This window comes from Heteronotia binoei, chromosome 13 (assembly GCF_032191835.1).
Source record: "Heteronotia binoei isolate CCM8104 ecotype False Entrance Well chromosome 13, APGP_CSIRO_Hbin_v1, whole genome shotgun sequence".
In the NCBI taxonomy this organism is placed as follows: Eukaryota; Metazoa; Chordata; class Lepidosauria; order Squamata; family Gekkonidae; genus Heteronotia; species Heteronotia binoei.
Window position 1 is genome coordinate 20,710,711 of NC_083235.1, and position 24,296 is coordinate 20,735,006.

Below are 24,296 nucleotides of genomic sequence, written 5' to 3' on the forward strand. Positions count from 1 at the left end.
CCCAAAATTGCATTTGCCTTTTTACCCACCACATCATGCTGTTGACTCATGTTCAGCATATGATCCACTAAGACCCCTAAATCCTTTTTGCACATACTACTGCTAAGACAAGTCTCCCCCATTCTATAACCATGCATTGGATTTTTCCTGCCTAAATGAAGAACTTTAAATTTATCCCTGTTAAAATTCATTTTATTGGTTTTAGCCCAGTTTTCCAGCCTGTCAAGGTCATCCTGTATCCTGTTTCTGTCTTCTTCTGTGTTTGCAACCCCTCCCAATTTAGTATCATCTGCAAATTTAATAAGCATTCCCTCTATTCCTTCATCCAAATCATTGATAAAGATGTTGAACAAAACAGATCCCAGGACAGATCCCTGAGGCACTCCACTTGTCACTCCTCTCCAAGAGGATGAGGAACCATTCACAAGCACTCTTCGGGTGCGATCTGTCAACCAGTTACAGATCATCGGTTACATGTAAGAAACCTGTTCATCTTCTTCGTGGTCTCTGTGCAGTCCCACACCTGGGTGATTAGTATGCTTAGTGTATGGTGCTGGCAGCCAGGTTACAGTAGATAAATCAAGGGACTTGAAATAGCGTAGGAATCACAATTGAAGTGGTCTCATGTGTAGTCTTGCAAAGGGGGTGACAAATGGGATTGAGGCCTTGAGGCCTAAGATGCGCTGGATCGCTTTCACCAACTGATATGGTGTCCCAATGAAGATCCGGGCCATGGATCACAGAGTGGAAGCCCTGTCTACAGGGAGGTAGGCTCGTTGATGGATAACATGGAGTCAATTCTCCCTCTAATCTGTGGAGTCTTGTGAGCAAAAATTCTACTTTGTGAGCTACTGGCATTAAAGGGGTGAGCTACTGCATAAGTTAGTTTGCTCTGGGGCCGTATGTCCTGAGCTAAGACAGAAATGTGTGAGCTGGAGACCAAAATCTGTGAGCTAGCTCACACTAACTCACCTTAGAGGGAACACTGCATGGAGCTGAGCACCGGTGAATAGAAGCACCTGCATGGACTGCAGGGTGGACTTGGCCACACTGACACAGAGCCCTAGATTGGCCAGGAGATGGAGAGTGGTTGAAACGTTGGTCTCCGGTTGTCAAGGAGACCATGACACCAGAAACCAATCATCTATGTATGGATACGCATACAATGTTGGTGCTTGGGAGAGGTAGTCTTCCATTGTCTGGGCTTAAATTGGCACTGGGCAGCTGGCTGGGTGACCTCCAAGGTTTCTTGCGCATTTTCCACTGTCATGCACATTGGATATTAGGAGGGTCTTTTTACAGTAATAGTAGTTCAGCGATGGAATCCGCTGCCTAGGAAGGTGTTGAGATCCTCCTCACCGGCAGTCTTCAAGCAGTGGTTGGATGAACACTTGCCAGGGGTGCTCTAGGCAGGGCCAGCCCTGCCACTCGGCAAACTAGGTGATTGCCTAGGGCGCTGGCTTTCTGGGGATGCCAAATGGGGTGCCCCCATGTGTTTCAGTGATGTTATCAGCGCAGGGTGTGTGTGTGTGCCGGACATTAGCCTTGCCTAAGGTGCCAGGCAGTCTAGGGCCAGCCCTGGCTCTAGGCTGATCCTCGAGGGTTTGTCCTAGATGGCATGTATGGCTCCTCCCAACTCTATGATGCTATGAATCCTCTCTTTGCTGTTTTGTTCAGAACAGCCAGCTGGGCACAGAGAGACTGGGGCCATCACAGGTTCTGAGGTTTAATACAGGTTGTTAGATGATACAGTAACAAACACACACGCATACACCACATGCCTAACTGGCCCCACAGCCTGAGATACAAGGAGGAATCATAAACATATAAGTATTTAGCACCACCAAGTTTGAAAAAAGAAGGTCAGTGTCGAGGGCTGAGGGTGGGGAAGCACCGAGGGTATAGGCCTGTGTCCTGTCTCCACTCTCAGGGGCTTTGAGCAATGAGACTTGAAGATGTCTGTACAGGTTCTTGGAGTGGTGGGAACCGACCAGAACCTTATCTATTTTTCTTCTGCAAAGAGGGTATTCAGCTACACTGGTGGTGGAACCACCAGCCGTATTTTACAGGCGCACATGCTGAACCAGAGAAACAAGGTCTGGAAAAAAAAGAACCCAGAATCCTCCATGGTCCACCTGGGATGGACGGAATGATAGACATGGATGACGAGGAGCTAGGAGACCAGCGCTTCCTGTTCCTCGTCACTGTGCGGTGGTTGCAGGTTCATAGCCGGGATTTTCATGGAGGGGGCCCCCGATTTAACTTCTTCCCAGCTCCCCTGACTTTGTCCCACTTCACATGGGTACCATCAAGCACTAGGGCAGAAACACACAACAGTGGACTTCAGTTAGAGAATGTAGACTCTGAGCAGAGCATCCGGGCGACTCTTGATGGAGATGACGTTTTCTCCACCCTGCTACCCGTAAGCTGTCTCAGAAAAATCTGTGTTATTAGATAATACTATTATAATAGTTGGATATCATGCCATACCAAAGCAGGTATTATTCAACTGAGCTGAATTCAGTTGGACCAGCATGGAGATTCTGGGTTCTCCTATTGTCCAGTCCTTAAACCTTGGGTCTCATTTTAATCAGAATCCAAGACTTCTCTAGTGGCTTGCTCCTCTCAGCCGTTTCCCACACCCAAACCCTACGTCCGTGTCCATTTGTAGATATGGCTGCACCAGTAGATTGGTCCTGAGTTCCCAAAATGCCTCTGGCAAGACCGTGATATATCCCTGTGCCCTTAACCAGAGGTCAGAAGTGCGGGATATGGTCTCCATTGCGCACCATCCCTGCAGACGGGCCAGCTCCAGGCAGTCAGTCCAGTGCTTCACTAAGGCATCATCGTAGCACCATTTGCTGGGGCTGCAGATCGGGAGGGCCCTGGCTCAGTCTGGGCCCTGCGATGCTCACCCCCAAGAGTCTTGGCCCAGGACCTTGGCCGCATAAATAGGAGGCTGTCCTCGGGTTAAATGCAACGGCAGGTCGCTCCGGCAGGGCCAGCTCCTCTACTGCGATCCTCTCCCCCAGTGCAAGGAGGGGAGGGGGGATTTGAGCATTCCCTTCCCCAGGGGTGGTCCACAGTCTAGAGGGGAGCCGTCCATTTTCTGAAGGGCTCAACCGCTGAAGCAGACAGGCCCCAGCTCAAAGCCGAACTTCTGGTTGGCGTCCCCAAAATCCTGAACGGCCACGTCGATCAGCGGCAGCAGCTCCACTCGTGGCGTCGCAATCTGCAGGACTGTTCGCTCCTGGCCCTTGCGCACCTGCAGGGGGAGAAGACAGCGATACGGAGGGATAGTGAGATTATTCATAAGTCAAGGGAGGAAAGGGCTAACGGAGAGGCTGTGTGTCAGTGCTGGAAGAGTATATGGCTCCCTTTTGTGGGACTAGCAACATTAACACAGAGGTTCCTGTGACCAAAAGTACTATGATAATGACCATACATTTATTTCAAAAAGGACAGGCAAAAAATACAACCATCAATATATAACAATTCAAACCATAGAAACTCAGTCCAATCCATATTCAGTTCATAGTATGTAGCCATGTAGATTCCAGTCGAATCAATATATGCAGTCATATTCCATAGAATCCCATAAAAAATATGTGTGCGATAGGACAGCTGGTATTCCACTTCCTATTTCAATAGCTTCTTCAGGCACAAGATTATAATATTATTTCATAACATCCATGAAGACATAATTTCAGTACATAAGCTAATGAAGGACAACACGTCTTCCATACTTCCTTTCTCATAGGCAAATGCTCAGAGAGCCAGTTTGGTGTAGTGGTTAAGTGCATGGACTCTTATCTGGGAGAACTGGGTTTGATTCCCTCACTCCTCCACTTGCACCTGCTGGAATGGCCTTGGGTCACCCATAGCTCTCGTAGGAGTTGTCCTTGAAAAGGAAGCTGCTGAGAGAGCCCTCTAAGTCCCACCCACCTCACAGGGTGTCTGTTGTGGGGGAGAAGATATAGGAGATTGTAAGGCGCTCTGAGTCTCTGATTCAGAGAGAAGGGCAGGCATAAATCTGCAGTCTTCTTCTTCTTCTTCAGATGGCCATCCTGTGCCTGAGGAAACTATTGAAACAGGAAGTGGAATACTGGCTGTCCTGTCACACACACATTTTTTTTCCCCATGGGATTTTATGGAATATGACTGCATATATTGATTTGACTGGAATCTAAGGATTGGACTGAGTTTCTGTGGTTTGAATTGTTATATACCGATGGTGGTACTTTTTGCCTGTCCTTTTTGTAATGAATGTCTGTCCATTCTCATAGTAATTTCAGTCACAGGAACCTCTGGGTTAATGTCGCTCATCTTACAGAGTGACCTCGCTCATTGCATTTCTTCTGTTTTGTGGACGGCAGTGGAAGTCAGTTCAAGGGATGACGTGGCTGTTCCAAAGGCGGCACAACCCCCGACAGAGGTGGTTAAGGATCCATAGGCATAGCAAAGTGTGAGCTGGGGTGGGAAACTGGGTTCAAGACGACAGAGGTATGGGCAAAGCAGCTGGGTGACACCAAAGAAAACAGGGTTGTACTGAAGAAATCATGGCAAGCCTCCTTTGCCAGGGAATGAGCTTGTATTTTTATAACTTGCTTTTCTCCCCCATGAGGATCCAAAGCAGTTTACAACAGTGTTCTCCCCACCCCTCCCCCCACCAGTGTCCCCTCTCAGCTGAGTTAGCGTGAGCTAGCTCACAGATTTTTAGCCTCCAGCTCACACGTTTTTGTATTGGCTCAGGAAAAAATGGCCCCGGAGCACAATAATTTCTGCAGTAGCTCACAGCTTTAATGCCACTAGCTCACAACTTTAGTACCAGTGGCTCACAAACAATGTTCCCTCTAAGCTGCAGAGTCTTGTGAGCAAAAATTCCACTTTGTGAGCGACTGCATCAATGAGTGTGCTCTGGGGCCATTTTGCCTGAGCTAAGACAAAAATGCGTGAGCTGGAGGCTAAAAATCTGTGAGCTAGCTCACGCTGACTCAGCTTGGAAGGCACACTGCTCACAAAGTAGAATTTTTACTCACAAATGCAAGCTCTGCAAATTAGAGGGAACATTGCCCCCCACCCCACCCCTTTACTTTATCCTCCCAACAATCCTGGGAAGTAGATTAGGCTGAGAGAGAGAGCATCCAGGTCACCCAGGGAGCATCCAGAGCAGAGCAGGAATTCGGACCTGGGTCTCTCAGATTCTAGTCCAACACGAGTTACAGTGAATGTGCATACAATGCATGCTAGATTGTTCTTCGTACATATCCTGAGTAATTCTCACATGACTTCAACACAAAGTGCAGCTGAAAATGTGATTGAAACTCCACATTTTTACCCAGGTACTTGTCCCCAGTTTCATTTGTAAAGGAAACATGCGTTGGCTCTTTCTTACAAACAGGTGTACACATGTACATGCAGGCTGTATGGACTGTGAACAGGACCAGGGCTTTTCTTTTTATCAGGAACGCAGTTCCAGCTGGCTTGGCATCAAGGGTTGTGGCCTAATATACAAATGAGATCCTGCTGGGCTTTTCCCTACAAAAAAACCCTGCGTGGAACAATGGTGCTGCCAGAGGGTGTGGCCTAATATGCAAATTAGTTCCGGCCAGGCATTTTCCACACACACAAAAAGCCCTGAATAGGACTACTATAAAAATCTGGCTTCCCAGAGGCAAACTATGCACTACGTCAGGGGTGGCCAACGGTAGCTCGCCAGATGTTTTTGCCTACAATTCCCATCAGCCCCAGCCATTGGCCATGCTGGCTGGGGCTGATGGGAGTTGTAGGCAAAAAACATCTGGAGAGCTACCGTTGGCCACCCCTGCACTATGTCTACCCTGTGATCACCCCGGGGACTTGCGGCAAGACAGCAGCCATGAGTTCCCTGTGGAAACACTATTTAACAGCACTGCAGAGGCTCGATTTGGATTGGGGTCACAGAGCAGGGGGAGGAAGGGCCCCTACCTTCCCTCCATGCCATTTCCCCAAACCTAAACAGCATCGGTGGGCATTACTTGAAGGTTCAAGGCGGGAACTGAAAAGGGTTAAGGAGTGGGCAGTGGAATGAAAATGTTGGAAGACACCAATTGCTCTGGAAGGGGCCAGAAATCCATTGTCTATTTGCGTTGTCATGTTAGGGATGCTAATGTGAGGTGTGAAAGGGAAAGAGGTAGAGTGTACTTGCCAGGGATGGAAAGAATTTCGTATGGTTAGTCCTCCTTTCTCCCCTCCCTCCCCTGCTGATCAGGTAAGGAGATCTGCAATTATGGCGCCTTGTTGTTGTAGGGCTCTTGATTTTAGCAGTTGAAATTATTATGTATGTGTTTTTAACTTGCTGGACGCTGCCCTAAGCCTGCCTTGCAGAGAGGCTGGTATAAAGTGGTGATGGTGATGATGATGATGATGATGATGATGATGATGATGATGATGATGATGATAGTTATAGAGCCAAGGGCCTCAGAAAGTGGTTTTCACTGCTAAAAGATATTACTGGACAGGTGCGGTCACGCTGAACAGTTTCAGACTTTGACCCAGAGAGAGCTCCAGTTTTCTGGGTTACACCTCTGAGGATGCCAGTCACAGTTGCTGGCAAAACGTCAGGTCTCACAATGCCAAGGCCATGGCCACACAGCCCAGAAAACCTACAACAACTAATGAAATCCGGCCATGAAAGCCTTCCACAACATATAGGGTGTTTTCGCACTCACGTTTTACTGGCGCCACGACCCTTCTGACGCCGGCGAATCTGCATGGATTTCGCAACAGAAGCGCCGGCGCTCCCAGAAGCGCCGGCGCTTTCCGTCGCTAAGCCAGCGCAAACGTTTTCCTGCATCTTTGCGATTTCCGTTTGCGCTGGCTTAGCGACGGAAGTAGCCGGCGCTTCTGGGAGCGCCGGAGCTTCTGGTGCGAAATTCATGCAGATTCGCCGGCGTCAGGATGGTCGTGGCGCCAGTAAAACGTGAGTGCGAAAACGGCCATAGTTTCAGAGATGTTTAAGTATCCAGATCTGATGCTGTTAATCTAAGGAACGGATACATCCAACGGAGCTCGTACGTTAACTTCCGAATCAGTCCATTGCTCATGTTGCCACAATGGCTATCAGATTTCTGTCATTTGTGTTGTCCTTCATAATAAATAGTTCCTTTTAAAAAGAAGCTGGCAAAAGTTATCTCACCTACCGCCTCTGCTTATGAAGGGATGACTTTGGAAAGTATTTGTTCAGAAATGGAGGCTTTGCGATAAGCTCGAGTAAAGCTGCGACAGCATATTCAGAAGTGCAGCTTTCAAAGAAGTTCTGAGGGGTGGCGGGGAAACACATTGGAGATGACTGTTAAGGTCAGCGAAGCGGCCTGTCTGGATGAGGTCCTGCCTACCCCTTTTGTTACACCAGGGGTGTCAAACTCATTTGTTATGAAGGCCGGAACGGACATAAATGAGACCTTGTCAGGCTGGGCCATGTTGGGCTGGGCCTTGTGGGTACCTATTTAAGATTAGGTAGCAGAGATATAAACTTTACAAATCACACAGACAAACATAATTAAAGATTTTTTTTAAACTAAAACATGCTTAAAACATTAGCACTCGTTGGTCTTAAAGGTGCTTTCTTTGTATTTCTCCCATGGGATTCAGGGAACTGGGCAAAGGAAGCTCTGGCTCTTGCCTTCCTTCCCCAGGGGACTGGGGGGAAGAGCCTCCACCAAAAGAAGGAAGGGAGGCTTGGCTCAGTAGCTCTGCTGTGCAATTGAGAGACTGGCAAAGCAAGCTTTGCCTCCATCCTTCCTCCACCTCAGCCAATGGAGAAAATAGAAGTTTTGCTCTGTAGCTCCTGTGTGATTGAGCAAGCCTGGCAAAGCAAGCTGTGATCCAGAAGGAAGCAAGAGAAGAAGAAGGAAGCAGATGACAGCCAGTTGCTCAGGGGCCTGATAGCAGTCCTGCAGGGGCCTAATTTGGCTCCCGGTCCGCCTGTTTGACACCCCTGTGCTACACATTTCTCCTCCTTCATTCCTCTGAAATCCCTCTGTGATTAAAGTAGCTGTAGGCCATGACCTCACAGCTTCCAGGTGAAGGGGTTCTAGGAGCAAAGCCCATTTTGAGGAAAGGGAACTATAAACTCCTTTAACTTGTTCAGAAGAGGACACGGTGGGCAAGTTAGGATTGGTGGGGAATGAGAGGACTGGGAAGTCTAGGTTGAGGGCTGGGGTAGGAGGTATACCCTTTCCACCAACTGGCATAATAAAGATTCCAAGAGACTGTATACAATTCTTGGTCTACCTGTAGCAGCTTAATTGTCAGACTTGACTCTGGGAGAGATGAAGGCACCAAGCCTACAATGAAGTTTAGGGATTGATCTTGGGCCAGCCACACGCTCTCAGCCTAACCTGCCTTCTAGGGCTGTTAGGAGGATAAAACGAGGAACCTTGTATGCCACTCAGAGCTCTTTGTAGGAAAGGATAAAAATGTACTTGATAGGTATTACAAAACCACAGTGAGACTGGATGTTAAATAAGTGCAGGGCTTTTTTTGAGCAAAACAGCACAGGAACGCAGTTCCGGCTGTCTTGGTGGCAGGAGGTGTGACCTAATATGCAAATGATTTTCTGCTGAGCGTTTTCTACAAAAAAGCCTTGTGCAAAACAATGGTGGTATCGGGGGGGGGGGTGGCCTAATGTGCAAATGAGTTCCTGCTGGACTTTTTCTACCAACAAAAAAAAGCCCTGGATAAGTGTGTTTGAAGAACAGTTGGGCTTTCACCTGAGATGAAGCCCATGTGATTTTCAAATCACACATTATGGGGTGCACAGGCTGAGACTGGGCTGCCTGCCACGTGTCAGATGTACCCCAGTCAGATATGAATTGTGGGTTCTTCCCCGTTCATGCAGCACCCACTTTGAACCAGGACCACAACATGTGTGGAGAAGGGACTTTGCTTTCCCCCCTGCCGTTTTCCTAATCAAAAATCTTCATGGGTTTGCTATTTGGTCTATGGGGGAAACCCACATGTATCCCGAGGGACATGTGGGTTTCCTCAAATAGTGTTCCTCCCAGGACTGCTTCAGGAATTGAGGAGGACCCATACCTTGTGGGTGTCTGAGATGGGGCGGGGACACTTGAACCAACCTGTGCACTCTGCAATGCGGGGGTTCCCAAGGTGATCCCCGTAGGTGCCATGATGTCTGTGACACCTTTTATGGTACCAGGTACCAGACAAGTGGTTTTAATGAAGCAAGGCTTCTGATTGGCTGTGCACGTTTAAAAAAATGATGCCTTGGCAGCAGCCACCACCCCAGCACAAGGATTTGTGCTGTGTTACTGAAGTTAAGCTGTGACAATCCTTTTGTGGCTGACTCCGCCTTTTGCGGTCGCCATTTTGTGGCAGCCATTTTGTTGCTGCACCCATCACGCCATGCCAGAATTCCAAATGTCCCCCTGAGCTCAAAAAGATCCAAGTGGGCAGCCGTGTTGGTCTGAAGCAGTAGAGCAAAGTAGGAGTCAAGTGCACCTTTAAGACCAATCAAGTTTTATTCAGAATGTGTGCTCTAAAGCACACTTCATCCGACGAGGAATCAGGCAGTGGTTTAGAATGCAAATTTTACTATTCTGCCATTGGATTTTAAATTTGTATCATTTTGCATTCTAATCCACTGCCTATCGGCTAGAGGTAGCTCTGCTCACTGTACCTGATTCCTCATCTGATGAAGTGTGCTTAGAGCACGTGAAAGCTTACATTATGAATAAAACTTTGTTGGTCTTAAAGGTGCAACTTGACTCCTGCTTCGGGCTCAAAAAGCTTAGGGACCCCTGCTGTAATGTATGTTCCCAAATTGTTTGTTTTAAACAAGCCATCAAATGCAGAACAGACAGTCGTTGCGCCATCATCGCTCATTGGACTAGCCCTCTGTTCCGTGCCATAGTTCCAAAAATCCTTTGCTAGCCCAGGCTTCAGAAGGCCAAAAAAGGAAAAAAAAAAGCAGCAACAATCAGACAGCAGCTTGTCAGGCAGCCCTAAAGAGCTGAGGGCACCTGCCAGATAAAATGTTGACAAAAGAGAGAAGCGAGGCCAAGACCAATAAATGGTTGGGCAAACCCAACCGGGAAGGGAAGAAGGGGCTGGCGGGCATCCACTGCAGTGCATTTTTACAGTCACATTTCCTCGCTGATTCCTACTGTTTGGCAGGCATTTCATTAGCAGTCAATCTATCCCACATTGGCCCACCGTTGGCAAAGCGGAGACTCGCACTGAGGCATCACTTGCAAGTCAGATGGTTGAACACTTTGTGTATGTGTGTGTGAGAGACAAGGCATACTGGAGAAGCCAAGTGTTGTGTATGAGGACTTATATTACAAGTCTTCCTACCTGGCTCATTGGAGCCTGTAGGACTGACCTTGGGGACTCAGGAACAATGGGCAGGAGGATCCAAATCCCTGCTGCCCTGCTCCAATCACGGGCCCCCTGCTGGTTTGAATGATCCAATGGCGTCCTAGCATGGGAACCTTGAAGTGTACATAGTTGGCCCCTAATATTTGCAAATATGTGTATATAGTTGGCCCAGATATCCTCCAATCACGGGCCCCTGCTGGTTTGAATAATCCAATAGCACAGGAACCCTGAAGTGTATATAGTTGGCCCCTAATATGTGCAACTATATGTGTATATAGTTGGACCAGTTCTCCTCCAATCATGGGCCCCCTGCTGGTTTGAATGATCCAATAGCGTCCTAGTGTGGGAACCTTGACTTGTATATAGTTGGCCCCATTAGACCAGCTCTCCAGTCTTCTAGTTTAGCCGTTCCCATGCAGTAACTCAATAAAGGACTATGATCACTGCTACCTCGTCTCTTCCATGTGTTGAACCCACTATATTATACCAAGCCAGGAGCAAAGAAGTGAGAGAGCTGACGCCTCACCTGGCAGCCGTCGTACAAGGCCTGGATAGGCGTTCCTGTGCTGTTGTGCATCAGCTCCGTGTCGCTGTGGGTAAGGAAGCGCAAGGCCCGGGAGTGGTCGCCGGAGTCGGCCTCATACCAGGCCACCATGTTTTGACAAAGGAGGGTGAAGTTCTGGTAGGCGATGGCACTGAGCAGGCGCAGAAACGTGAGCTGGGTCACACGGACAGGGTTGCCGTCAGCATCTACATAGGAGAACTGGGAACAGAAAGCAGAAGAGCACGAGTAAAGGGACTAGATGGAAACGATGTTGAAAAGTTGCACGCACGTTTCAGCCTCTGCCATGAGTAAGTACTCCCTGAAAACACGCATTCTGAAGCCCTCTACCCCAGTCATGCCAATGACATAAGTTCTCTTGAGGCTTCCCAGAATGTTCTAAGTAGGTTCTAAGGGCAGAGGTGGAATTCTATCAGGAGCTCCTTTGCATATTAGGCCACACACACCCTGATGTAGCCAATCCTCCAAGAGCTTACAAGGTTCTTTTTTGTAAGCTCTTGGAGGATTGGCTACATCAGGGGGTGTGGCCTAATATGCAAAGGAGCTCCTGATAGAATTCCACCCCTGTTTAAGGGTGAAAGAGCTCTACCAAGCCATATTCTACGTATGACTTGTCTAGAATTAAGGGAAGAATATAAGCCATCGATTTCCCCCTTCATCTCAGCTATAAGATGAAGAACACATAAGTAAGGAGAACACATGGCAAATGGCATCAGGCACCAAGAGAGTACCATGTTTAACTGAGGCCTAACCAGGACTTTTTTTGGCAGGAGTGCACGGGAGTAAAGCTCCACCTGGGCTGGCCAGGGCTTGGCTGGCAGGCTGGGGAAGGTATGGGGAGGCATCTTTAAATGCCTCCTTGATGGCTTCAGCCTTCCCCAGTGTGCTTACTGTGGTGGGTACACTGGGGAAGACACGGGGGAACTCCTGCTGGGCTTCATGATGCCCTGCCCTAGATGGCCCAGGCTAAGCTGGGACATGACAAGGAGGCAAACAAAGGCAAAAAACACCTCTGAACATTTCTTGCCTTGAAATTCCCCAGGATTGCCATACGTCAGGTGACCTGAAATGGCGCCAGGAAGCTGCTATATGCCCTAGCTGGGTATACGTATGTTTCTTCCTGTGCTGCATTGTGTATTGGCGGCTTACTCAAAGATGGCATTTGGGCCGCGAACTTGATCATGCAAAATGACAGTCGTTTCTGGAAGGAAGAGGGGGTGACAAAATGGGAAGCCTCACCTTCTTGCCCCTCTTGAAGGTGCTGAACCAACTTCCCGGCTGCTCTTTGCTCCAGGCGGCGAGTCGCACCTAAATGCATAGATTGAAGACCGATTGCTCTTTTGAGAATTCTGAAGCCGGTTCCCTGAACCAGGTAACTTGTTTTGGAGGCCAGTTACCCCCTCCCAGAACATACAGCACAAGATGAATTTGCACTGGCATCCCCCCCCCCCCCCCCCGATCTCTTCATTAGATCTCTTAAACTCACTCTTGTAATAATGCCATCCAGGGAAAACAAGAATATGTAGAGAGGTGCTCCTGCTAGCTGCTTGTAAACTCTTTCATTTCGATACTCACCAAAGCGTGAACTCCTTCGAATATAATCTATGCTAAGGCCTTCCCTATTTATGTTCTACCCTTCACCAGTGATTTGAAGCATACATAACAGGCCAATGCACCCAGGCTAAATCCTAGTATCTTGACTGAGTGTTTCCCATTATGAAGTATGTCCTACACCAGGAGTAGCCAAACAGTGGCTCAGGAGCCATATGTAGCTCTTTCACACATATTGTGATTCTCAAAGTCCCAACCGCCCTGATGGCCAGCTTGGAGAAGGCATTTCTCTCTTTAAATTGCTTCTCCAAGCCAAGCTAGCCAGTGGCTTAGATAATGTATTTTCCTACATCCTCCTCATCTCCACCGTCTGCCCCTAATTCCTTCCTTCCTTCCTTCCTTCCTTCCTTCCTTCCTTCCTTCCTTCCTTCCTTCCTTCCTTCCTTCCTTCCTTCCTTCCTTCCTTCCTTCCTTCCTTCCTTCCTTCCTTCCTCCCTCCCTCCCTCCCTCCCTCCCAAACGTCTGACGTATATTCTAGGTGTCTCTTACATTAAGCAAGTTTGGCCACCCCTGTCCTACAATGTAGAACGTTTACTTTGCTGCTTAGCGCTCAGTGAAAGACACCGGGAACTGAGATTAGGGCCAGGCATGAACCAGGGCATTGGAGGAAAAATCACAAATCACAGTTCACAACCCAACCCCCCTATGAACTTTTCCCCCAGCCCATCTTGCGGTTTGTTGGTTCGTGAGTTGTGGGGGGAGCTTCCATGGAGGAGGAGAAATTTTTACATGCCTTCCCTTCGCTTGCTGAGGTGTAGGCAGTGGCGGCACAACTCAGCAAGTGAAGGGAAGGCTTTTAAAGAGACCTACATGCCTTCCCTCGCTGAAGGGAAGGCTTTTAAAGAGACCTATGAACCAAACAAACCACTGCAAAAACATGGTGGTTCACGAGCAGTTCGCAAACAACATGCTTGCCTGACTCGTAGTTTGCAAACCGATGAACTGGCCCAGTTCATTCATGAATTTTGGTTCATAAGTCGGTTTGTGCACATTCCTAATTGACACTGTTCCTCTGGGTATAGCCCTGGCTCTATAATGCTCATTAGCTCTACAGATGTGCAGCACGTCTCCAAAAAAAAAAACCTGGTATTTTTTGTACCTGGGTGTATCGGAGCTGAAAAAAACACCAGTATTCCCAGTTTCCTGGCTTGGAAATTCCAGTACAGTACTCACATTCCTTTCCTGTTTTTGTTGCTTTGGGTTTCCAATATTTTTCTATTTTATTATTTCCTTTAGGGAATCTTTCTGTAGGACTGGGGGTGCTTTTAAAGATAATGGCACCAAAATTGCAGGGGATCTGCTGGTGCTTGTCCTTTGAATAACACTCAGATTTCAAGTGAAATTCCAGTTCTATGGGCCCTTAATCAAGGTACCTTTAGCTGTCCATTATTTTCTATGGATGGTGGTGGTAAGAATCAGGAAAAACATAAACCCCAAGAGTCTCCTCCCATAGAAACACTATTGAAGCCCTTGCTGTGCTAAGCTCAACCAATGTAAAAACTGAGAATATTTAGGTATCCAGAATTCTATTTGGAATTCTTAGGAATACTGGTATCTGGGTCCTGAATATTTCTGGAAATATTTGTCAATATCCAGGGGTAGTGTGGTGATGTTCCCAGGGGTGCATTCACACTACACTGAATAATGTGTTTTGCAACTGGATTTTTACTATTTTTACACAGTAAGAATCCAGTTGCAAAATGCCTTATTCAGTGTAGTGTAGTGTAGTGTGAACACACCCCAGGAGTATTTCCCCCTCATTTAACAGGTTTCCAGGAAAATGGGAAGGAGGGGGAAGAAGGAAATTCCCCCAGACCAGGGCAGGAGCTCCTTTGCATATTAGGCCATGTCCCCAATGTAGCCAATGCTCCAAGAGCTTACAAAAAAGAGCCTTGGAGGATTGGCTACATCAGGGGTGTGTGGCCTAATATGCAAAGGAGCTCCTGCTAGAATTCCACCCCTGCCCCCAGACAATGGGATCACATGGTAGGTGGAGCATAGAACTGCCTGCCTAATCACTATGATGCTCTCTTAGCCCTCTATGATTGAGCAAAAGCAGACCTGGCTGCAGCTTGACTGTTTCAAGGTGAGAGTGGTGTGCCACTGCTGATCTGGTTTGCCTGTGCCTTGGATTAATTCTGCTGCCTGCCTGCAAAGTCCTTCTCTCTTTTTTTCTGTTCCAGGACTGGGTTGCTCTTTGTTTGAGAATGTTACTTAGAATATCATTTCTGGTTTTTCTGTATTTCTTGTTTTTGCCTGGGGCCTGTTGTTGGGTGGAGAGAGCCTTTCCCCCCTCTCTTTTCTTGCTCTTTTGAAAAATAGTTTTCCCCTTGCTTTGTGCAGCAAAGGGCTTAACAAACTGGTGCTGATTTGTTGCATTCTCTTTGCTTGTTTTGGAACTTTTAACTTTTATCTGCTTTTCTGCTTAATTTTAAAGGGGGTCCAAGTTGGAATTTCTGGTTTGACATTGGTTGTGTTATCGTTAACCTTTTTGATAGTTTTTTAGGTCATTAAAAGGGTTACCTAAAAGATTCACCATTATTTACCTATATTCAGGGGTGGAATTCTAGCAGGAGCTTCTCTGCATATTAGGCCACCCCCCCGATGTAGCCAATCTCCAAGAGTTTACAAGGCTCTTTTTTGTAAGTTCTTGAGGATTGGCTACATCAGGGGTGTGTGGCCTAATATGCAAAGGAGCTCCTGCTAGAATTCCACCCCTGCCTATATTCCATCTTTATCCTGTTTGTTCACAATTCTGTATAGCCATAGCTAACATTCTTTCCCCATCCTCCTCTACTTGATCTAGAGATGAGCTACTTACAGCCTCCAATTTCTTGTCCGGGAACAAGCAGGTTTCGCCACCAGCTGTGAAATTGCAGAAAACTCGAAAGGCATCACGACTGCAGCCTTGGTTGGGGTCAATCCAGTATTCGCCTGAGAGGAATGGAGAGAGAGATCAGTGTGGAAGAGTCCAAAGGACCGCCTAGGGTAGCAACACACCCCGGCACTTAGATGGAATCCAATAGATGCCCAAGGCATTTCTGTTTCCACAAGGAAACATGCAGCTATGCTATTCCCCCCTTTTCAGCTGTCTGAAGTGGTACAGTCTGTAAAATGTTTACCACCTATCTGAATTTTGTGTGAACAGTGAGACAAAAAACTAAAACACACACACACACAGACAGTGACATGCCTTGCAAAAATGCTGGAATGTCTAAAGAGAAAGTCTACCTCCAGAAACAGAAAACAAAGGTAGTCTCTCAAAAAATTTCATACAAAGTAGCAGAATGTCACACGGACACATATTTCATCGTTATGCACAGTCAGCAAGGTTTACAGTAAAGAAGCGCAGGGGGCCAGGCAGGGGCTGGGTTATTGTAAGGCTGCCAGTCGTTGGCTGGACCCCATTGGAGGAGGGAGCATGAAGCCATGATATCACTGGGTTGGCATGATGTTCTAGGATCCCTCCAAATACTATGGTTTTACCATGGAGATCAGGGTGAATCCTAGAGTGTTGCACCTATGCAGCAACATCACTGCTGCGTACCTGACTTCTCTCCCCTGATCATGCCAATCACTCCTTGTATAGAGCTGCAAAGAAAGGTGGTGTGGAATTTTATTTATTTTTATTTATTAGTAGTATTGTTGTTGCTGTTGTTACTATTATATTATATTATTATTTATTACAATTATATTCCAACACCACTTTTTAAACCAAAGCAGCCAATATATGGCTATACACAAAAAGAAATGTCAATGTACCACCTAACAAATGTCCAGTAAAACCTTGTCCTTGCCTCTTGCCAGATTGGAATCAAGTTCTGTGCATTTCTCATTAACTCTTTGATGTATTTCAAATAACGTTTTATTAAATAAGCATCATGATCACAGCCCAGACGTTCTTTGTTAGACCTGACCCAAAAGGGCTGAGCAATACATTTATACCTTGACCTAACTGTTAACCATGTAAGCAGACTAAGCACAAAGCCAGTGCAGGAACAAAACATCAAAATGCTTTCCCAGACAAGTGCCACCCCCACAAGTTCAACACTATTCTCTGAAGAATCAAAGGTTAAAGCCTCTGCTGGATGGATAACAGATGACCTTTGCAGCTGTGCTGAGGAATGTGTCTTAGCCTGCAGAGAGGCCTTTCTGCAGCCAGGGTACTTATAATATTGTTCTCAAGACAGAGTGCAAGAAGCAGAACTATACAGAACTATGCAGCACACTACAACCACGCAGTGGATGCAATGTTGGCAAGTAATGAATACAATATTGGCAAGAACCTGTTGGTGACGGGTGGATCTGAATGGAACTGAAGTAGGTAATGCAGCCACCTCCTTCTCCTGAGCCCTAAGTGACACCCACGGCCTTTCTCCTGGATCCCCACCCCCTTCACCCTCAGTCTCACCATCTGTGACGTGGGGATGGCAAAACTGCAACTCCTTGCACACCCGGGCTGGGCTCTCTGGGGTTCCTAGTGGGCATCGCATTTGTTCCACCTCCTCGCGGAGGGAGCTCAGGGCTGCTAGGACTTCTGCCAGCCCATCAGCATCAGGGTCAGTGTCCAATTCACTGGGCTCATCTCTCTGCTCGCCCAGCTCCCAGTCACGGTGACTCTTACGGCTGCTCTTCAGAGGCAGTGGGTCCCGGAATTCAGCTGGGCGACCCTGAAAGTGGGTGGGAGAGAACCAGAGAGAGACAGTGAAAGAAAACAACATGGCGGTCTAATAGGGTTGCCAGCTCTAAGGTGGGAAATATCAGGAGATTTGGGGGGTGGAGCCTAAGGCGGGGAGGGACTTGGGGAGGGGAGGGACTTCAATGCCATACAGTCCACCTCCCAAAGCAGCCACTTTCTCCAAGGAAACTGATCTCTGTTGCCTGGAGATCAGTTATAATCAATCCCAGGAGACCTCCAGTCCGCACTTGGCAACCCCATGACAGTTCCTCCTCCTACCCCAGGCTCATAGCCCAGTTCCTCTACCAACACTCACCGGATCCCCCGGTGCTCCAGGAGGTCCTGGATCACCTCGTGGTCCAATGGGTCCCTGGAAGAAAAGAGGTCAGAGCTTCAGCATAAGAGAACAGAATCATATATACTGCCCTGAGTTTTTTGGAGGAAGGGTGGGGGTTGGGGTGGAAGTGATAGACAGACAGATGAACAGTCAGCCCCTTGGATGCATGCAGCCAATGCCTAGTAAAATAGTAAGCCTACATCTTAGGGAGACAACTAAATTGGAATCTGTCACCTCAGACTACAAGTAAAGGCTCCCCTGATTGAACACCCCTTCACACGGGAGGGGGGGGGATAATTTCAGTGTTGTAACATGAAGATAACCTTATAGGGTTTGAAAATGAGTTTTCATATCTTTTTGTCAAAGAGCCAATGTTCCAGAGAGGAAGAATCGCAAAAAGGCATATGAGCAGCTAGAGCAGGTGAAGGCCCTGAAAAGCCTGGCTTTCCACTGGGTGATCAATACCGATCATAAAGGCGCTTGCCCATTGGTGTGATGAAATGGAACATCACAGTCTGGATTCGATAGGAGAAAAACAGAGAAGGTTCTTTTCAGCTGGAAGCTAAATTGACAGTTGGGAGGCGGAGAGAGAGAGAGAGAGAGAGAAGGGGGGGAAGGAGGGAGAGAGAGAGAGGAGAATGGGTTAAAATTATAGAATAGACAGCATTGGTTAGAAGTGGGGTAAAATGAATTTATCTCCTGTTTATGCTTTGTTGAAAGGAAAGCTTCAATTACTTAACATTTTAGTATTTAAAAAGAAAAGATATCCTAAATTGGTTTGCTGTTGACTATTGCATTGGGTTAGGCAACCTTCTTAACTCAATGCATGATAAAGGTAAAGGTAGTCCCCTATGCAAGCACCAGTCGTTTTTGACTTTGGGGTGATGTTGCTTTCACAACGTTTTCATGGCAGACTTTTAACGGCGTGGTTTGTCATTGCCTTCCCCAGTCATCTACACTTTCCTCCCAGCAAGCTGGGTACTCATTTTACTGACCTCGGAAGGATGAAAGACTGAGTCAACCTGGAGCTGGCTACCTGAACCGGCTTCTTTGGGATCGAACTCAGGTCATGAGCAGAGGGCTCCGACTGCAGTACTTCAGCTTTACCACTGCGCCACAGGGCTCTAATGTATGATACAAATGTGTAATATGCTCCCAGAGGATGTAGTGATGGCCAGAGGCAAAGACAGGTTTAAGAGGAAATTAGACAAATTCATGGCGGATATGTCTATTAGTGGCTACTAGCCATGGTTATTAATGGGAACCTTCACATTCAGAGGCAGTAAACCTCTCAAATGCCAGTGGCAGTACACAACTTTAAGGGAAGTCCTTGGCCACAGTGTCCTGTTGTTAGCCCTCTACAGTTAATTGCCTGGCCACTATGTGAGACATGATGCTGGACTGGACAGACCACTGGTCCAACTCAGCATAGCTCTTTCTACGTTCTAGCCTTTAGCACTCAGTTTTGTTCAGCATTTGAGGCTGGTTCTTTACATAAGCAATGAGGCAAGATTTGGGACCAGTATAGCACAGGAGAACGTAGTGCACATGGCTGATGCCCATCTCTGCCTCCTGGATTTGTACAAACACCAACCAAAACTCAGATGAGCCCCTGAGAGGCTAGAAGGACTGCAGGGGATTGGCTTCACCCAAATGCATCAGGCTAAACCACGGGTCATTTTGTAGAAAAATAGGTGACGGAGCTTATTAGCATATGCCACCCCCCCCACAAGCCAAAAGCAACCCAATGCAAGAAAGGAGAGCCCTGGGTAAGTGAAACCTGCTTGGGCTGGCTAGAGATCAAGCAGGCCTTGCTCGCCTGGGACTCTCCTGGGCCGCCCCCCTAGTCAAAAGGCCAGCAAGCCACCAGGCACTCAAAATCACATAAGTGGAGAAAGGGTGGCACAGGCTTCTCCAGGGGTTAATGAGGGCTGCTGGGGGTGTGGCAAAACCCCTGGTGGCTGGCTGGCTGCCCACTCTCCTAATCCAGGGATTGTTATGCAGCTGTACCTACTATTCAATGGACAAGGTAGGTGGGGAGGAAGAGGGGGAACTGTCAGAAAGGTTTGGGAGCTGTGCTCCTGTGAGCTCCTGCTGAATCTGAGGACTGGGCTAAACACATTGTCCTTTCCTCCACCACGTATACTTTTTTGTGCATTAGCACACCAGCATCGTCATACACAGATGGCGATTGCTTTGCCTCGAACTCTGTGTTTTAAAATCCTGTCATTTGAATTCCTGTAGCCCCTGGGTCTAAGGCCTTACCACACTGCCAAAAGGTGTCTTTAAGAAGTTGGAGTTTTCAGTAAGGAGGAAAAGACCTCTTTTTGAATAACCAACTAAAGATAGTAACGGCATTGCTGCATCAGTGAAAGCTAGAAGGTTGCTCTTCTGACAAAATGTCAAGTGTTGGCGATAAGTGAGATGGATCCTGCCACTGTCAGATGGGGGAAAGGAATAAAATTTGCCAATTCTCCCCCCTCACCCTGTTCCTGGGAGTTCCCCGTCTCCTAGGAGTAGCATTTCAGGGGCATTTCAGGCTACAGGAGGAGGGAGGAGGGAAAAAGGTCACGCTGCTGATGGAAATAATTCCGTCGGTGTTAATTTTCAGTGAGTTCCAAGGCAGGGTGTGTATTAGGGGAATCCAGCAGGTCCTGCAAAGTTGGGAATGAATAAAATGCTGGAAAACTGGTAGGAGAGATTATCTAAATGCTGCACTCCTGTAACAACTTCCCCTCCTGGGCATAACCTGAGGCGCAGCACAGCCTCTCAGAGAGGAGGCCACAACCGAAGAGAAGGACCTGGCCCTCTTGAAGCATCCCTCACCATCCCTTCAGGCTCCAGGGATGATACATCCAACAGTCGGGAATCAGATTTTAATTTATGGGAGGGGGAAACACGTTGACTCTTCTCCACATCCTGGTTCCTACAAAAACAGTCCCCACATTCTCTGGCTCTTTTTATATATATATATATATAGGTTCAGGCCTTGAATTCAGCAGGAGCTCACAGTAGCACAGCTCCTGAACCTTTTTGATGCCCCCCTCCTCCTCCCCACCTACCTACCTTGTCCATTGAATAACAGATGCAGCTGCATAACAATCCCTGGATTAGGAGAGCGGGCAGCCAGCCAGCCACCAGGAGCTTTGCCACGCCCCCAGCAGCCCTCATTAACCCCTGGAGAAACCCATGCCATCCTTTCTTCACTTCTTATGTGATTTTGGGCGGCAGGTGGCTTGCTGGCCTTTTGACTGGGGATGGGGGGAGTGGACAAGGAGAGCCCCAGGTGAGCAAGGCCTGCTTGGGCTGGCTGGATCTCTAGCCAGCCCAAGCTGTCCTTGCTCGCAAAGAGCTATCCTTTCCTGCGTTAGCTTGCTTTTGGCTGGAGGGAGGTGGCATATGCTAATGAGTTATGCTAATGAGCTCCACCACCTATTTTTCTACAAAATGACCCCTGTATAGGTTGCACAATTAGCAGGTGTGAATGGTCACACAGGAGAGACAGATGCCATGCTCCCTCCCCTACTCTTCACAAAGAAAGGAGGGTGTGTGTGGGGGGGAGCGGAAAGCAGGAATGCATTAAGGGACAGAAACAAATAGCAGGAAGACTGAATTAACATACAAGCGTCCTCAAGGGAAACGGTACAGACTAGAAAACACAATACATGGTGGTAACATTATAAAAAGAACGCTCAAAAGAGCAAATGTAATCCCTCGCTTGTCTAGCTATCAACTGTCCCTGTTCCCCCCTGTCCTTGAAGAGGAGTGGGAACCAATACTAACCCTGGTGACTCAAAACAAGCCTTCAGCAACTGAATAAAATCAACGGCTGTTTTCTAACGGTCACCAGAATTCGGTGGCAACGGAAACTCCACTGGCCACACCCCCTGCTTATGACATCTCTGCAGACCCTTTTCAGGTGCTGTGAAGTCGCCTAAGCCAGGGGTGGCCAAACTTGCTTATTATAAGAGCCACATAGAATAAATGTCAGATTATGAGAGCCACAAGACATGAATGTCAGGGAGGAAGAGGAGGAGGAGGAAGAGGACAACGATGATGACGACGATGGATTTATATCCTGCCCTCCACTATGAATTGCAGAGTCTCAGAGCCACTCACAATCTCCTTTACCTTCCTCCCACACAAGGAAGGTAGGTGGGGGCTGAGTGGTAGGTGGGGCTGAGAGAGCTCTCACATAAGCTGCCCTGTCAAGGACAAGGAGAGCCATGGCTGACCCAAGCCAATTCCAGCAGCAGCAGGTGGAGGAGTGGGGAATCAAACCCAGTTCCCAGAAAAGAGTCTGCACACTTAACCACTACACCAAACAGAGGGAGGGAGGGAGGGAGGGAGGGAGGGAGGGAGGGAGGGAGGGAGGAAGGAAGGAAGGAAGGAAGGAAGGAAGGAAGGAAGGAAGGAAGGAAGGAAGGAAGGAAGGAAGGAAGGAAGGAAGGAAGGAAGGAAGGAAGGAAGGAAGGAAGGAAGGAAGGAAGGAAGGAAGGAAGGAAAAATTAAAAGGTAGAAAGAAAATAGATGAGGGGAGGGAGGAGGGAGGGAGAGGTGGAAAAAACGCAACTAACTTTAAATGCATTTTCCAAATCGCTGGCTGGCTTGGCTTGGTGAAGTGGTTTAAAGAGAGAAATGCCTTCATCAAGCCAGCCAATGGGGCGGTGGGGGCTTCGAGAGTCATACAATATGTGTGAAAGAGCCACATGTGTGTGGCTCTTCGGTGTCCTTCGGGACTTCCTGCTGGAGCAGGATGTGGACCTGGCTTGCGTGACCGAGACCTGGCTTGCGTGACCGAGACCTGGGTGCGAGATGGGGAGACCGTGGCTCTCTCCCAGATGACCCCCCCAGGTTACTCGGTCTTCCACCAGTCCCGGACTAGCGGGCGAGGGGGAGGAGTGGCACTACTCATACGAGAGGCTTACTCCTTTAGGGCTCTCCCGGCCCCGGAGATTCCGGGCATTGAATGTGCCGGCCTGATGTGGGATGTTGGGGAGGGGTTGGCGATTTGGCTGGTGTACCGACCGCCTAACGCACCAGCCGTCGCCTTGCCATCCCTGGTGGAGGCCGTGGCGGGCTGGGCGTTGGAGTACCCAGGGCTTCTGGTCTTGGGCGACTTCAATGTCCATGCCGACGACACGGCCTCCAGCCAGGCGATGGATCTGGTGTCATCCATGGCGACACTAGGACTCTCCCAGGTTGTTACAACGCCCACTCATCAGGCAGGACACATGTTAGACCTGGTCTTCGTGGCGGGAGTACAAGTGAACGACATTGCAATGGAAGCAGTGCCATGGTCAGATCACTTTGCCCTCAAGGCTCGTGTGGATATGCCACCCCAAACCCGTTTAGGCGGAGAGCATATTTTGGCTCGCCCGCGGAACCTGATGGACCCGGAACGGTTCCTGACGGCTCTGCGGGATACCTGGCCCACTGGCGATTCCCTGGAGGCTCTGGTTGAGTCCTGGAACGATGGACTCTCCGGGGCTATCGAGGAGATCGCGCCTAGGCGTCCTCTGCGCCCCCGCCCCAAACCGTCTCCCTGGTTCACCCAGGAATTGCGGCAATTGAAGTGGGACCTCAGACAACTAGAGAGGCTATGGCGGCGTACTCGAGACGAAGTGACCCGATCATCTTATAGAGAGAGTTTGAAGACCTATGAGATGGCAATCAAATCCGCAAAGAAGACATTCTTTGCGGCTAAGATTGCGTCCGCAACTTCGCGCCCGGCTCAATTGTTTGAGGTAATTCGAGACCTGACTACTCTGCCCCAGGGCAGACCAAATTCTAGTGAATTGGAAATAGGCTGTGAGGCTTTTGCGAACTACTTTGCGGACAAGATCGCATCACTCCGTCTCGACCTCCCCGTCAACTTTGAGACAGTTAACACAACCGAGGCCCCGAGCATGTCTTCGGATTACACCCTGGACTGTTTCAGCCCCCTCAGCCTGGAGGAAGTCGACAGGATCCTCTCATCTGCCCGCCCAACAACTTGTAAATTGGACCCATGCCCTTCCTGGCTTATTAAATCTTGCCAGGGGGATCTCAGATATCCTATACGGGATATCATAAACAGATCCCTAACGGAAGGGCTTTTTCCAGCGCCACTTAAAGAGGCTGTGGTCCGTCCCCTCCTAAAAAAACCATCCCTAGACCCGGCCCAATTGGCACACTATAGGCCGGTCTCAAACCTGCCCTTTTTGGGCAAACTTATTGAGAGGGCAGTGGCGAGGCAGTTGCAGACTTTCCTGGAGGACGCTTCCATCCTTGACCCACTTCAGTCCGGCTTCCGCCCGGGTCATGGGACGGAGACCGTGTTGGTTGCCCTGGTGGATGACCTTCATAGGCATCTGGATCGGGGTGGCTCGGCGGTACTGATGTTGTTGGACCTATCGGCGGCGTTCGATACGGTCGACCATCGGTTGCTGACTTGCCGCCTCGCCGACGCGGGGATTCAGGGGCTAGCCTTGCAGTGGCTTTCCTCTTTCCTTGAAGGTCGGGGACAAAGGGTCGCGATTGGGGGGGAGCTGTCCCAGAGGCGCTCACTTAATTGCGGGGTGCCCCAGGGAGCGGTTCTCTACCCGATGTTATTTAACATCTACATGCGACCACTTGCCCAGATTGCCCGGAGGTATGGGCTGGGGTGCCACCAGTATGCTGATGACACCCAGCTCTATCTACTTATGGACGGCCGACCGGTCTGCGCCCCAGAGAACCTAGATCAG

The 24,296-nt window shown here is 48.6% G+C and overlaps 1 protein-coding gene across 1 annotated transcript in view; it reads right to left on the reverse strand.

The window, feature by feature from the left end:
* Positions 1-1,710: 1,710 nt before the first annotated feature.
* COL5A3 (collagen type V alpha 3 chain) overlaps positions 1,711-24,296 on the reverse strand; it is a 241,941-nt gene continuing 219,355 nt past the window's right edge. The window contains exons 62-67 of the mRNA XM_060253306.1: positions 17,548-17,601; positions 16,965-17,223; positions 15,375-15,487; positions 12,182-12,250; positions 10,907-11,143; positions 1,711-3,265 (exon numbers count right to left, since the gene is read on the reverse strand). Of these exons, the coding sequence (XP_060109289.1) occupies positions 3,119-3,265; positions 10,907-11,143; positions 12,182-12,250; positions 15,375-15,487; positions 16,965-17,223; positions 17,548-17,601 (879 nt within the window). The 3' untranslated portion in view covers positions 1,711-3,118. The remainder of the gene's footprint in view (positions 3,266-10,906; positions 11,144-12,181; positions 12,251-15,374; positions 15,488-16,964; positions 17,224-17,547; positions 17,602-24,296) is intronic.